The 16,676-nt window shown below is 38.4% G+C and overlaps 1 protein-coding gene across 1 annotated transcript in view; it reads left to right on the forward strand.

Annotated features, from left to right (window-relative positions):
* prex1 (phosphatidylinositol-3,4,5-trisphosphate-dependent Rac exchange factor 1) overlaps nt 1-16,676 on the forward strand; it is an 88,072-nt gene that overhangs the window by 57,634 nt on the left and 13,762 nt on the right. The window contains exons 15-26 of the mRNA XM_079828131.1: nt 256-328; nt 2,974-3,116; nt 4,840-4,932; nt 8,278-8,426; nt 8,768-8,853; nt 9,973-10,112; nt 10,235-10,343; nt 10,642-10,823; nt 10,911-11,072; nt 11,248-11,458; nt 12,919-13,174; nt 14,831-15,043. Coding sequence (XP_079684257.1) covers nt 256-328; nt 2,974-3,116; nt 4,840-4,932; nt 8,278-8,426; nt 8,768-8,853; nt 9,973-10,112; nt 10,235-10,343; nt 10,642-10,823; nt 10,911-11,072; nt 11,248-11,458; nt 12,919-13,174; nt 14,831-15,043 — 1,817 coding nt within the window. The remainder of the gene's footprint in view (nt 1-255; nt 329-2,973; nt 3,117-4,839; nt 4,933-8,277; nt 8,427-8,767; nt 8,854-9,972; nt 10,113-10,234; nt 10,344-10,641; nt 10,824-10,910; nt 11,073-11,247; nt 11,459-12,918; nt 13,175-14,830; nt 15,044-16,676) is intronic.

Raw genomic sequence — 16,676 nt, forward strand, 5'->3', positions numbered from 1 at the left:
CCCCCACACACACACCACTTTATTATATAAACATAACAAACACTTTCTTTTACTTTCTATTCATCTTTCAGTTAATTCTTTTTGGGTTTCTGTACACAATTTATATCCTACTTCTGCTCAAATTTTTTCTCTAATTATTTACAGTCTAATATTCACAGTTGCTCGATTGTGTCATTTAATTTCAGACAGAAATCATCTAACATGGCTCACCATCTCAATTGTTTTGTCACTTTGTTTGTGGTTTTCCTTCTGCAGGGTGACAGCACAAGCCGTGAAGATGCGGTGACCCTCGGTGTTGGACTCTGCAATGCTGGTTTCATGCACCACGGTCAGTCTTTATGTTCATGTGTTGACTGTAAATCTTGAAACGTTTCAGTGGACAGTCTTCCATGTATAATCACGATGCAGTTTTGGGTCAGTTATTGCTGCAATATTAGCAGATTCGCAAGAACTGCACCGTTTAAACACTATAGACAGTTATACCGTATAATGTGTCATAAAATGTGGGCAAATAAAAGCATTTTAAATGAAAAATATATCCGCTTGTCAAAAACTCTTATGATTTATGAATTTCTATGGTAGTTGAAGTCGGTGGTTCTGTCTCTCTAGTGGCACCAACTGGAATTTGCAAAAAGTAAAGATTTTAAACCTAGATTTCCTGAACACTCGCCACATCAAATAAAACTGCTGCCATTGGTTGGTGCATTGTTGCTGTGTGGGGCTGATCGAGATGCTCAAACAAACAGAGTAATGTCTTGATAATGCCACAGAGACACAGTGTTTATACTTTTCAGGGGTATCAGCCCACGTATGGCTTTCTTATAGTTGTCGCTGTATATTGAAGTAGTTACACGCATCATCTTTAAAATAAACTTCAGATTTTGCGGTTTTCATTGTCTTTTTCAGTTTGCAACACGTGGTGTCTAGGGCAAAGCTTTGAACCCCGGCAGTGTTTGTGTATAAGAGAGTGAAAGAGAAAGGGTTTTGACTCCTGGCAACACTAAAGCCGTCTTGGATATATAATGCAACATTAATTGATCTAGTAGTTTTGTTTTAAAATAAAGCAATAATCCACAATAAACTGTGTTGTAACACAATAAACAGTGATTTTATAACAGCTAAAGGGTGTTGTTAGGCAAAGTGTGAAGCTTTTCTAAAATCACTGTAAACCACGGCTTCAGGGGGCTTATTGCTTTTATAAAACGGTTTCTACATATACCTGGCAAGGTTTCATAAAGTAAAAACACAGCAACAATAATGTAACAATTTATTAATAAAAAAAAAAATAATTCTTCTACCAAGCAATTTAGTTCTCAGCAATGTCTAGCAGAATGATTGCCAAGCAACTCAAAGACACAGAAACACACAGATATAGTGTGTAGCAATACTGTTGTAATGAAGGTCACAGGTATGTGTTTATACAGTGTTTTACAACGGCTTCGAATTTGGCTCAGCAGGTCACAATCAAGGTCTAGAACTATCCATTGCATAATGCTAATTTAACAGCCTAGTGTTATAATATATATCTTTTTTTTTATTTCCAAATTCATTAATCCGTCCATTAAAGGGTTAGTTCACCCAAAAATGAAAATTCTGTCATTAATTACTTACCCTCATGTCGTTCGACACCCGTAAGACCTCCGTTCATCTTCAGAACACAAATGAAGATATTTTAGTTGAAATCTGATGGCTCTGAAAGGCCTCTATTGGCACAATGGCACGGTTCACTCTCAAGACCCTTAAAAAGTACTAAATACGTCGTTACAAAGTCCATCTCACGACAGTGGTTCTACAATAACTTTATGGAGTGACGAGAATAGTTTTTGTGCGCAAAAAAACCCTAAATAACGACTTATATAGTGATGACGATTTCAAAACACAACCTCATGAAGCTTCGAAGCGTTATGAATCAGTGAGTCGAATCATGATTCGGATCGCGTGTCAAACCGCCAAACTGCTGAAATTTGGCGATCCAAACTGCTGAATCGATCCACTGATTCATAACGCTTCGAAGCTTCATAATGCCGTGTTTTGAAATCGTCATCACTATATAAGTCGTTATTTTTGCGCACAAAAACTATTCTCGTCACTCCATAAAGTTATTGTAGAACCACTGTAGTGAGATGGACTTTGTAACGACGTCTTTAGTACTTTTTAAGGGTCTTGAGAGTGAACCGTGCCATTGTGCCAATAGAGGCCTTTCAGAGCCATCAGATTTCAACTAAAATATCTTCATTTGTGTTCTGAAGATGAACGGAGGTCTTACGGGTGTCGAACGACATGAGGGTAAGTAATTAATGACAGAATTTTCATTTTTGGGTGAACTAACCCTTTAAGTGCAGCACTATTTATATGCGTGTCACACTTATGTTTTTTTTTAACATCACACTCTCAGTGTGTCTGGCAGAGGTTGTAGTGTAAAATGGAGAGCGATTAAGATAAGTGTGTTTTAGATGTAAACAGCTGTTGGAACAACATCTGGGGCCTCTGGTGGAACAGAAGTAGTCACAATAATGGAAAAGAACATTTTCCGATGATATACACGTGCTCGTAGACACATGCCTCCTGTCAGAGTTATAGAAGTGTTTTGCAGTCGGATCTCAACTTCCAAAACTATCCTCAACAATATTTTGCTTGGATTTCACAGACAGAACAGCCCGTCCCTACAAAGTTCCTGAAAACACACACACATTATGTGCACTCGCGCTCACACCAGACCTCCCATTAAATCCTCTTCCTTCATCCTTCACCTCAGATTTGCCCAAACATCAATCCCACAGACATCATGAGTTGTTTTGACGGGAACTGAAGGGTGATGCAATTGGCCCATTTCATACTGTCAAATCATTTTGTCATCAGCAGATATGATCAGCACTGAGTTATAAGTGTATTTTACCAGTTTATAAAAGTAGTAAACTTTACCGTTTTTTTTTTTCATTCTCTGCTAAATTAATTTCTATCCTTGCCTTGCAGTTCTGGAGAAAAGCGAATTTAAGGATGACTCACAGTTTTTCCGCTTCTATGCCGATGAGGAGACTGAGGGTACGAGCTCCAAGAGTAAACAGCTTCGCAGTGACTTCAAACTCATCGAGAACATCCTTGCCAAATCCTTAGTGGTGAGATACAAAGACACGACGCACACATCAGGGGTTTCACCCCTGTGGAGAGCAGTGTTGAGGGATAACCAACTAACAATGCTACTTACTGAATTGGGGGAATGATCATCTTACCCATTGGGGAATTCATGTCATCTTTTTGTAGCAAAATGATAGTTCATCACTATGTGTTTTACTTTTAATTAGGGGGGCTTTTTTTTGTTTTATTTCATTCGTTTTTTTAAGTATAACAAATCATAATGAAATCCAAAATGTAGAAATAAGCAATCCACTCCAATTTCCTGTAACACGGTTTCACAGACAAGGCTTAAACCTAGTCCCAGACTAACTATTGAACTAAGGCCTAATCCTGACTCTAAGCCCTGTCTGTGAAACCAGGCTATGTGTTCTACTTTAAATTAGGGTGCTTTTTTTAGTTTTAGTTTTGTTTAAGGTATTTAATCGTTTTTATTAAGTATAGTAATAAATCCAAAAAGTAAAAAATGTTGTCTGCGTATAGATGATACATAATGTTATATTTACGAAAAATTGAGCCTGAAGGGCATATGTACAACAAAAATACAACAGGCCCAAGTATAGTGGCACACCACTATGTAATTTAGCTGATGTAAAACATACATTTCCAATGCAAACCGAGAATGTTTCACTTGAGCTTGCGTTTCCGGTCTCCCAAATTTGCATGTGTTTGAATGGAAGTCAGTGACAGTGTGATTTTAGTGTGACTGCCTCTTTAGGTGTTTTTAATGTAGGTTTACTCATAGGGTAAATTTAGTCTTAAGACTCCATCTGAGATCCTGTTCTCATTGTAAAAAGTTGGATTTTAGTTCCACAACACTTTATGTGTAGCTAAAATATGTGTATCTATATCAGAATTAGATCATTAACACACTGACCTCTGTAACAACAATACTAATGTAAACTATATTCATAGACACATACACATGCTACTACACACACTCAAGCACAGCCCATCAGCAGTGCATTGATTTTTTTTTTCTCACCCCCCTGCCAATTGAGACCCTCCTTATCCATCAGTAATTACCCTGACCTTTACAAACTACTCTTTCATCCCTTTTAGATTGACAGATTCCTTCTCCAGACCATCAAATGCATGAAAATCTTGCATTCTCTCCTCTCTGTTCAGACTCAGAGGCTAAGAGCTTCTCGATTTACCCTCCTCAGCCAGCCCTCTCCGATGTCATGTCATTGTAGTTTTTCAGAAAAAATAATGGTTTACAGGCCTGGTAAACATGTTCTACTTTAGCTCTTAGATAATAAAAGCACATAAAAGCCCATCTCATGTGTAGCTGTGGTGAAATTGAGCATTATATCCTTGTTATGATCCAGAGATGATCATCCTGCCTCATGGCCTAAAGCCAGTATAACTTTCATCCACGATAATGCCTTTAGCACCTGTGCTGATCTCATGCACTGTGGCACGTTTGAACAGAGTATAGTTTAGTTATTTTTAGAAGAACGGACTTAACACCTCAAACAGCTTTTGGACTAGAGGATGTCTAGCTTGTTCACACGTTTGCACAAATGCTGCTGCTCTATCAGCATGGCACCAAACTACTAAATCACAATTTGAGTCCTGAAAGTAACACGATCTGTTCCTTGCTGTCACTTGCTGAATTGATTACAAATTTAACGTAATAACGTCCTACTCTCCTACTAATATGGAACGTTGTGATGATATAGTGACCCTCTTGTCCCTGTACAGATCCATCCTGAAGAGGAAGACTATGGGTTTGAGATCGAAGAGAAGAACAAGGCCATCATAGTGAAGAGTGTGACCAGGGGCTCGCATGCAGAGGTATGAGTTTGAGCAACCATCTTCTCAATTGAGCATTGCTGCATGCAAGTATCAGATGCCAGTTCTTTCCCAAAATGCAATGCACAAAAGTATTCCTCCATTCCTAGTTCTTCATGTTTCTCTGTCCCATATAAAAAAACTATCGCTGACAGAGCATTCCCAAAATACATGCCGATGGTTGACTTGAGTCCCACAGAGTCTGTCTCATTTGGGGTTTTCCCCAAGTAAGCTGTGTTTTCTTTCTATTATAAGGCATTTCCAAAATTCTGTCCATGTGAGCTAATAGCCTTTCTATGAAGAGTTACAAAACCTAAACCACTGTTTTCTCTCATGCTTTATCATATTCAGTGGAGTTGCAGGATCTTTACAAGGCTGTCTGATCACCAGTCACATTTGCACTGGGTTGTTGAAACAATATGTTAACATTTAAGGTTAAATACACATTTGGACTATGCAATTTCATGCTTGAACCGATAAATTGCATACCTTAAATGCAGTGTAAGTCACTTTAAAGGAAAGCATGAGCCAAATGCATAAATGAAAATGTAGAAGTGAAATGTATATTACTTATGAAAATACATGCATAACTGCGCAAAATCATTTTGTTCTTCATGTGTGTACATTTTATCGGTAACACTTTACAATGAGGTCTCATTTGTTAACATTAGTTATTACACGGCTCTGTGGACTACTTGATTCTGATTGGTCAATCGCGCATTCCAGCGTTATGTTATTCCCAGATAACAACCGCCAAAGTGAATAACATGGAAAGTCAGAACTTTACTTTATAAAGTTTTAAATATGGATATTTTTCTCACACAAACGCATCGATTCGCTTCAGAATGCCTTTATTAACCCCCCAGAGCCGTGTGGAGCACTTTTTTTTGACGGACAGATGCATTTTTATGGACTTCAAAAACAGCTACAACTACTGCTATTATAAAGCTTGGATTAGCCAGGACTTTTTTAATACAACTCCGATTTTATTCATCTGAAAGAAGTGTGTCATATACACCTAGGATGACTTGAGGGTGAGTAAATCATGGGCTAATGTTCAGCATTAATTTCAACATATATGGTAAAAATAAATCTTCAGCAATAGATAAAGGCTTAGAGCAGTTTTTTTAAACTGTTTTTCTTCGCGAAATCTTTGCTTCAGAGCTAATAAAATATTTTAACTCAAGACAATATATTTTGTTGGTTTATTCTGCGATAACAACCGGCTGGATGTACATTATTATTATTGCAAATGAATTCAATCAATACATTTGTTACTGTGTCTGTTAATCTGTTAACGTTAGTTAATAAAAATACAGCTGTTCATTGTTTGTTCATGTTAGTTTGCAGTGCGTTATACTTATATTAACAAATACAAGATTTGATTTTAATAATGTATTATGTTGAAATGAACAAAGATTAATAAATGCCATAGTAGTGCAGTTCATCATTAGTTAACTAATGTTATTAACTGATGAAACCTTATTGTAAAGTGTTACCATTTTATCTCATTTTGACTTATTCACAGTCTATATACGTATATAGTGGAAAGACCAAGTGGAGGCATCCCTGTCTTGTGCCACGCTCTACTGTAATACAATCTGAAAGATGTCCATTTATTTTTATCCAGTGTGTGGGGTTGTCTAATAATGTGTTCACCTTTCTTAAACTCTTCTTGAAGGACAGATCTCTCCAACTCTTTTTGCCTAGGTCTTTTGTTGGACATGTAGTGTGGATCTAATCTGATAAGTCTGCCTTTTGGGAATAAACCCTGATCATTATGTGTCATTTGGAGGAGGACCTCTTCAACTCCGATGCGTTATTTTCAGTGCACAGGGTTATTTGTGTTCGTCCAATGTATAGCCCTGCCAGACATTTATAGAAGAAGATTTATTAGATAATTATGGTTAAGATCTAAACCACCACAAATTTTATCCCCACCGTGCTTGTTAGACCTGACACGAGACGTTTTGTCCATATTAAAGTGTCACACTGCTGCTCACAGGAGATGCAGAAGATAAGAGTGTGACTGTAATGGTGATTAATACAGTGAATGAGTAGAAGTCCTGTATGTCCTGACACTTGTGCCACGGGCACAAGATCTGCAGTCTTGAGCTCATGTGTCGGGTCCAGGACACGCTTGCTTAATTCATTCACTCCCTCTGTCTTCACAGCTCTGCTCTCTGGAGATCTGGGAGAAGCAATTAAGCATGTCCCATCATATTCTCCACAGAGTCCTCACACTTACTTCATCTTTTTTACTCTCTCCTTCTTTAAAACTTGCCCTTTCTTTTAGGCTGTGTAACACACCATTGTACCAAATGTGTTAGTCCACCCCTTTCCTTACTTTGTTCTTTTCTTTTATCTATTCTTTCCTTTGGTCCTCCTCCCTCATCCTCTTCCTTCCGCCTTTCTTTCTTTCTTTTTTTTCTTTCTTTCTTTCTTTCTTTCTTTCTTTCTTTCTTTCTTTCTTTCTTTCTTTCTTTCTTTCTTTCTTTCTTTCTTTCTTTCTTTCTTTCTTTCTTTCTTTCTTTCTTTCTTTCTTTCTTTCTTTCTTTCTTTCTTTCTTTCTTTCTTTCTTTCTTTCTTTCTTTCTTTCTTGCTTTCTTGCTTTCTTGCTTTCTTGCTTTCTTTCTTGCCTTCCTTCCTCTCTCCTCTCCTCTCCTCTCCTCTCCTCTCCTCTCCTCTCCTCTCCTCTCCTCTCCTCTCCTCTCCTCTCCTCTCCTCTCCTCTCCTCTCCTCTCCTCTCCTCTCCTCTCCTCTCCTCTCCTCTCCTCTCCTCTCCTCTCCTCTCCTCTCCTCTCCTCTCCTCTCCTCTCCTCTCCTCTCCTCTCCTCTCCTCTCCTCTCCTCTCCTCTCCTCTCCTCTCCTCTCCTCTCCTCTCCTCTCCTCTCCTATTCTTCTGACAATCCTCTAATCCTCATTAACATGTCAATCATCTCTCTGTCTCTCGCTCTCCTCTCTCTCTGTCTTTTCTCTTTGGCCACGTATACACTGTATAATTTCAACAGTGACGACCCCTATATTATCATTCTGTTTGTGTACAGAACACGACTCTCTCCTGAAATCGCTAGATTGACAACGTGGTAACCATTACAACGTTCTGGAGTCTCACAGACAGCTAGTTGTTCAGTTTGGTTCTGTACACAGTTAACTTGATTGTAGCATGCAGTTGTCTCTCATGTAAATTACTGAACTCTGTATGTGCAGAACAGGATTAACCACTAAAAGGTGATTTGACAACCTAATTTGTGTACCTAATTTGTGTATTGTGAACATGTCCTTTCTCTATATATATATTATTATATATTAATATTATTATATATTAATATTTATTATTTTGTCCAGATGGCAGGCCTGCAGTCGGGGAGAAAAATCTACTCCATTAATGAGGACCTGGTGTTTCTGAGGCCCTTTTCTGAGGTGGAGACCATGATCAACCAGTCCTTCTGTATACGCCGCTCCCTCAGACTGCTGGTGGCCACCAAGAACAAAGAGTGAGTCCACGTTCATGAAATCAGATACTTGCGCACAGACACTCAGATGTGTTAAATGTAGCCAGGTACAGTGTAAAAGAACACTACTGGTGTTAGAGTTACATGCAGGAGAGCTGCACATGGTAAAACACGATTGTTTTCAAAAGAAAATTCATTAATGTTTAAGCGGATGCCAGCACTTCCTCAGTGTAGACACTTTTATGTGTCCCAAATAATGATATCCATGAAAAGATACCACAAAAGACATTTAGTACAACACTTGCTCATGTCCTATTGTTTAAATAAAAGGGACAAAAAAGCCTAGCTTATGTGCTTGTCGTATCTTTGTGTGCATCTGATAGGATTGTGAAGATTCCAGATGTTCATGGCACGCTTCCATTTGTTCTCTGCGGTTCTTGTCCACCTTACGTTCGTGCAGTTAAGAAAGGTGAGTTCTCCTGGTTTGTAGAAAGCACATTCACATTGTCGCATTCATATGTGAAGTGATTATGGCCTCAAAAACCAGACCAAAATCCTGTTTTTTCCATAAAAATTCATGCATGTAATTCTGAATTGAGGAATGCATTCCCTCCGTCTAACCTGCCAGGCAGATGCTAATGTACTATAAAAAGCTTTGAAATGAAGCAAATTCGTGACACCAGCTGTGGTCATGTGATCAACATCTGGAGCTCTTCAATGTTTGAACCCAAACTCAGGATCCCTGCACATGTTTCTGGATTTAAAAAGCACATTCTAGGAGCTTTTTGAAGTAAAAGCCATTAGCTCATCTTCACAGCACTTAGACAAATGCAGAAAGAGATTTATGATGTGTCATTATGGGATCTTTCATCACTGCCAATGCCCCTGAATGCAAGGGGTGTAAATTCCAGAATAAGTGGTCTATTCAAGGCAGAGCTGAGAATATGTGAAATCGTCCTGTTAATAAACAATAATCATAAGTTCTTCTTGTCTCATAAATCATATTGTTGCGGCTGAAATGCTCGATTTAAAATCTCTACATCAAACAGTTTTCTTTATTTAGCTCTCAAGATAATTTTTTTTTTGTCGCATACTCTCTCATTATGGGCATACATTTATGATCTAACATGTTTCATTGAGCTGATATTTCAGGACAGGTACCTAGGAGTACATGTAAAAAGCTAAAATAACCATTTTGTATTAATCTGAAGATCCTTTTCCACCATGAAGAACCTTTTGTGTAATGGAAAGGGTACATGGATGTTAAAGGTACTTCATGGAATCATAGATGCCAATAAAGAACCTTTATTTTTAAGAGTAGGCGTCAGGAATAAAAAAATAAATAAAAAAAAAATTTGAAATGCATTCAAGTACAACAAAAACAGGTTGCTACTTTGTCAACACCGATGAGATGGCAAACATCACATCAAGCACATTGTGTCTAGACCAGTTTGGATTTGCCTATATGTAAAGTATAGTATAATCTTTTATATATGTAAAGTAAACAACGTTTCCACATCAAAATCATCCATTTGACATCTCTTTGGTTCATTTAAGGTCATTTTGCATTATTGTTGTGTGTATACAGGCTCTAAGGCAGCAGCAGCGGGTCTTCAGCCTGGTCAGTGTGTGCTTAAAGTCAACGGCAACAACATGATCCAGAGCAGTTACCCGGAAGTCTTGGAGCACTTCAGTGGCCATCAGCCTGTCCTGGAGCAGCAAGACATGGTGAGAATCTGGCCGATGTAGGCCCACATATGATGATCCCTGAGGTTATTTGTTTCTGACACTCTATACAGTACCTGTTTCCTCCCTCTGTGACTTTTTCTTTTCCCTTTCATCTGCCACAGAGCTGTGGTCAGTGGGCGTACCGTGTGTATGAGGATGTGGAAGAGCAGATGTCTATCAGGGGTTGTGAGAATGGCTCAGATTCAGAGGATGGTTGCACTAATGGAACAGGTAAAGGTTGTGTGTGTGTGTGTGTGTGTGTGTGTGTGTGTGTGTGTGTGTGTGTGTGTGTGTGTGCTGGCAAATGACAGGTGTACCCAAAAAAGTTATTATCGTTAACGGAAACTATTATGAATTCAAAAGCCTTGAGAACGGATATTTTAAAACGCAATACTATTTCTGAACAATATCCACTAAACAGAAAATAAAAATACACACTTAAATAAAAATAAAATTGGTTAAATGGTCCTGTACACATTAATTTGTGTTCTGGTTGGATTGTTTATAGTGTGTTCTTTGGATTTTCTAGGCTCTGTAAGAAGGCTGGAACTGTTGTCCGTCTCTGACGACGTTCCTTCAGTCAGTCTGAATGTGGATAATGTTCACGTGGAACATGGGGTTGTGTACGAGTACGTCAGCACAGCAGGGATCAAACACTGTGTTCTGGAGAAGATGGTGGAACCCAAGGGCTGCTTCAACCTCGCTGCAAAGGTCAGACAAGTGTCAAACAATGAATATATGACTTCTGAATCTTGTTTCTGATTACTCATGGTTGGGCCTATATATATATTCTCTCAGATACTGGAGGCCTTTGTGAAGGACGACAGTCTGTTTGTGAAGAGCTGCCGGCAGCTAATGTCTCAGAATGAGAAGGTGGTGACGATGCCACAGTTTGAGTTTCGAAACATTTGTGACAACAAGCTGGAGAGCATAGATAAACGCATTTACAACTACAAACAGGTGTGGTGTCTCTTCATGTTACTTAGTCGTTTTGTCATACTCACTGGTGCACTTCATATTAGAACTATCACAATGTTTTGAGACATTAATTTTTAAATCTTATATTTTGTCATATTCAATGAAAAATATTTAGCAAGTGCTGGTTCATGGTGCTTTAATATTCTCTTCCTGTCAGTTTGTGGAGGAATTGCAGACGAAAGCCTGGCCCACATTTAAGCAGGCGAGCACTAAACCTCACGATCTGGGCTGCATGGACTTCGTCCCCACAAACTGTCACCTGAACCTGATGCAGGTGTCCTGTCCAAAGAACACCTCCTCAGCCGGACGGGCCTTCAGCATCCGCTTCGGACGCAAGAACTCTTTCTTCGGCCTTGATCCCGACCAAGGTGCATAGTTATGTTACCATTTATAACTGGAGGGATTTAATGTTAAATATTATATAGTATTTATTATAATATTTAAATATTGTTTTATAAATGTTAATATATTTTATTTCTCATAAAAGCTTAACAAAATGTGTTATAGAGAAATTTAGAATTTTTAAGTCAGAAAAAATGACTGATTAAATACTTCTATGTTAAAATCACTCGTTCCCAGATTGATTTTTCTGGAATTATTTACACTGTGGATTCAGCTCATGGGCTCAGTTAACCAAATCTCCATATTACGATCATTGAAAGTTGTAAAATAGTAATTAAGCTTTATGGTGAAAACCTCCCAGGTCTTGTAAAAATCATGGCCTGCTATTCCCAAAGTAATCCAGAGCTTTTTAAAGCACCTCCATTAGACCTCCATTAAGACACCATTAGGCCATTATAAGTAGCTTTTAGTGATGTCATCGTCCTCTGTCCCATAGGCCTACAATCTTCAACTTAATGAGGCCTAACGCCTGCATCTCTCATCACTTTTGATTTTTGTTTATGAGGCATGATGCTTTATTTAAGAAGGCAAAACTTATATCATATTAGCTTTATCATTAAATACAACAAATTGGCAAACTCAACTTTTTTTTGTTGTTGTTCTCCTGGCCTGCTATTTTGTAAAAATGCATTTTTTTATTTTCTTTACAAAAATAAAAAATAATATTTAGATTAGCTGCAATATACCTATAAAAAAATAAACTCTTTTTTTCTTGATTTATTAGATTTTTTTTCCCCCACAAGTCATTTTAACTGATGCTTTTAAGACTATCAAATCCAAATTCCAAACCGTCCTGCAATGTTGACGAAATGTTGAAATTCTATTGGGCATCCCTCAAACTTGAAGCCAAGCTGCTCCGTCTGGCTTACGTTTTTGGCTCCACCTGCCCAGATTGCTGTGGCCCAACTAACTGTCTAGCCGCCACGTGTAGCTGGGAAAAGGACCACATAATGCTTTGTTCCGTATGCTCCTCAGCACGAGATGTTTTATTTTTCAGTCTCGGCTACACATCTGCTCTACAGTTGTCTCACGGTCAGAGATGTTTAAAATTCCTTCGGTACGCTTCTCTGCAGCCTAAAGCCTCATGGTCCATGGCTTTACCACATGCAACAGTACGCCTCCCTGGTTTTCAGCCATTCAATTCTTCTGTTTTATTGAGTCACAGTCACAGAAGCCCAAACCTAGTGTGCTGCCGCTGTGTCCCTAGACAGCATTTTAAGGCATGCGCCCAGCATGAAGGCTCTTGCAAAGTCTAGGTACCATAAATATGTCTTCTAATCTAGGCCTAAATGTAAGGCAGCATTGCTTATATATCCCAGATTGAATTGCAATAAGCTTAGTGGAAAAACAAATCCAGAATGCTGTATGAATCGAGAAAAGTGATTTAAAAAAAATAAATAAATCTTATGTCATTTTGTTCCTGCAGCCAATCTGAATCCCATGTCCCACTCTGTGCACTGTGTGACCAGCATGGCGGCCCCCTCCTGGAGTTGCACGAGTTTAGATGAAGAGACAGAGGAGAGTGAGGGGAGCACGGAGAACGGCAGGAAGCATGAAGAGGGAGGTCTCAGCTTCCTCCTCAAACAGGAAGACACGGAGAGCCAGGACAGTTACATCTGCCTCTATAACCGCCTGGATATTTCAGTGCGAGAGATGAAGCAATATGTGGCCCAGATAGATGTGTAAGTGGTGAGGTAGTTTACATGTGTATTAAAATAGTGTTTTCAAATAGATTTAACCTTTTAAAAGTTGGAAATTATTCAAAATAGGCATTTTCTATATGCATTTAATCTAAAATATTTAACACGCTTAAAAAATATATTTTTTGAGTGCAGTTTCTATTAAATGGTTTTTGTATTTGATCAAAAACCTTTTAAAATGGCAAAAAATAAATGGTAAAACGTTTTAATCACATCACTGCATGAATTGAAGATTCTCCTCTGAAAGCTGGGACTGTTTTAGACAAGTAGGTTTTAGTGGCCTCCTCTTTGAGGAGTTCCTCAAGTTCAAAACTTTAGGATGTTCTTTTATAACAGTCTAAAAATATGTAGGGCTCAGACAGAAAAAAAAACAAGACTGAAGCCATAACAGACAACTGCAGAGGAAACATTTCAACAGCCTCTCAGGAGGAACAAATGTTTGTTATTCAGTGGCTAGCATGTGCTGATGTAGAACTTAATTGTCAGTGAAATGGAGTCATTTCCCAGTCCCATTCCCTCACCTCTCTCCCAGTGCCTTTTTGTCAGTATACACTTCCCTATCCCATAAAAGAACAAAGCTCATTAGTAAAATATAAGGCTGTTTGTTCAACTAGGGACTTTTGTCCTTATTCTTTTAAAACACTGTTTAAATAAGCAAGAACAATAAACTAATTTAAAGGGGCGATATGTGGAATTCTGAAACAATTGTTATTAGCACTACCAGTGGCCGTGTGATTCAAGACCTTGATATACTTGATATATGCAAAGTTATTTTCTGTTCTTTGCTTTCGTAGCAAAGAACATCAGTCCTTTGTAGCGATATACTGTTAACAAACATTCAGACACCATCCACGCTGCTGAGAGCGATGTTTAGATGAATATGAAAATGTGCTGCGCACTTTCTGCCTAATAACAAAATAAACTCAACAAACATTACAGGGGTGAGAAAACAGCAGTTAAGAAAACATCTGATCGTAGCAATGTGGATATGTCCTCACCAGTTTTGCAATTCACAGACACCATGTCAACAGATGTGATTATTAAAATTACACTGTTGTGATAGTTTGAAGTATATTTGAGACCATAGACAGTAAAAATCTGGCTGTATGTGAGACTATAATTTTAAATAATCCCTTTTCTTTTTGAGACACATTGACATTATAGTATAGAATATTTCTTTCTGCATTATCCTGCACATTGTAAGTATTAATTTCATGTGTCGATGAACGGAAGAGAGGCTCTCGGGAGCGAGCTTAAATGTCACATCCTTTTGATTCTCCTGGCAAAAACGTCCGGAGTCCTTTCAATAAAAATCAGTCTACAGGCTTTCATAGACAACCTATGGGGAAAGGAATTTTTTGAGTAATTAGTAAGTAATTAATTAAGTTAATTTTTAAATAATTTATTAATTATTTTTTATATTTTAATATAGTGTCCTTGATGAATAGGAAATTCAAAAGAACAGCATTTAATTTAATATTTTGTAACAAAGTCTTTACTTTTTCTTTTGAACAATTTAGTGCATCCTTTTTTCCATGAGTGGAAAAATCAACTCATAACACAGGTTTAGTGTCAACGCACTCTCATAATTCATTAGTCTCGCTGTTTCCAAACTTTTCTAAATATGTTTCATCTTAGACTTCTGTCATCGATAACTGGACCGACCCAGCCGCAGGACTCCGAGCCACCCTCGTTTGAGAACGCCCCCTCAACCTCTCCCATACCGGAGGAGACGGACCATGACAAGACGGAGCATGGCGGGAGCATGAACAAGAGAGTGTGCTTTAAAGTGAATGAAGATGATCAGGAGGACTCTGGACATGACACCATGAGCTACAGAGACTCGTACAGGTGGGGAAAAGATTTTTGAGGTTTATGAAACGTTCAAGCTTGGGTGCTTAAATGTGTAATACAGTTTTGCGTCCAGCCTGCAACATTCTATCATCCCTCCTTTCTTTATCTGTCTAATAAACCGGTTTCTAAAATGTCCATATTGAAAAGAGCAGCAACTTTCTTCTCACTTATGAGTTTCATACTAATATTTTGTTTTCCATGAGATGATTTAAAATCCCAGTCTTCCTCCAACACACGCGCGTGTGAAGCAGAGAGTGAGCGAGACGGGGCTTCTGGGCTTCTGTCTGATCCTCCTGTCAAGCAGATGTTGCTAAAACAGACACGTAGGGGGACGATAAACATCCCTTACAAAGAACCTGTTGTGTCACAGCAACCCAGACGCCCTTTTTAACCACTAAAGAATACATTCAGTCACTGTTGTCATGTCATCATTATATGGAGCAAAGTTTGTTTGGTTGTGATCTAGACCTGACGGAGCAGGGCAAAACTGAGACTGACCACAGCCGAGTGCATTTTATGCTTCTGTCGGGATAAACGGATGCCTGCCCTTGCACCCTCTATCATTATGTGGCGTTCCGCTTTAAAATCCTTCTACTCCGTGATAGGGTGAGCTCATGAACAGCTGCAGCCATCATGTTTTATAGATAGAAACGTTTTTCCTCTATTTAGGCTCTTACAGTAAATAACTGGATTTGTCTGTGGGATGTAGGTAGGCCGTCTGTTCTTATTATCGTGAGAATAGGGCTGGCTGTTAGGGAACATGAACTTTCAAGGGTTCAGGAGGTTGAATGGTAAAATACGAGCGAATGCTCCTTTTTTTCTCTTTCAACTTCTGGGAGTGTTGCAACCTGCTGGTCATGAGCTTGATCTGCTTCCATTCTTGGCTTGCGGCAGTGCTAAATTTGGCCTCTCTCATTGTGGGGTGGGGAAAGGGAACTACTAGAACTACTCTTCTTCTACTACTAGTGGGTAGAAGTACAGCCTGTTTTCCCCTCTCAAGCTTTTTGAGCACAAAACGACATATTGAAAGTTTGTTTCTGTTGGAGTAAAAAATTCAAGGCTGCCAAGTAGACATCCCCTTGTTGATCTTAGTAGATAAAAAAATGTGAAAGTTTGTTGATGTTTAAATGACAATTCTATCATCATTTACTCACCATGTTCCAAACCAGTATGACATTCTTACTTCTCTGGAACGTTTTTTGTTGTTGTAATGATTCCTCAACATTTTAATGTTGTGCAATCAAAGACAAAGCATAAAAAATATTCTTCTAAATATCATTTGTGTCCCAATTGCAGTTGCAATTATTTGTGGAATCTTGCTTTTTATATATATTTTTGCCATTTTTTTTCCTAAGCAATATCAGCTGAATCAAAATCCATAACTCTGGGACCTGACAAATTGATGAATGTGTTCAACTGTCCTGCTGCTGTATTGCAGTAAATTTCATCATTAAATGAGCCTGAAAAATTGTTAGTTTCAGTGAAGTTCTCCTTTAGATTTGTATTTTTTTCTTCAGCTTTGAATAATATCTAAACTCTGTATTGGTTTGATTGACTATATTCAGACTGATAGACTATAGCCTGACTATAATACTTTCAGAATGGTTCAAAACGTTTTTGTGAATGGTTA

The sequence above is a fragment of the Gobio gobio genome (genome assembly GCF_949357685.1).
Source record: "Gobio gobio genome assembly, chromosome: 10".
Taxonomy (NCBI): domain Eukaryota; kingdom Metazoa; phylum Chordata; class Actinopteri; order Cypriniformes; family Gobionidae; genus Gobio; species Gobio gobio.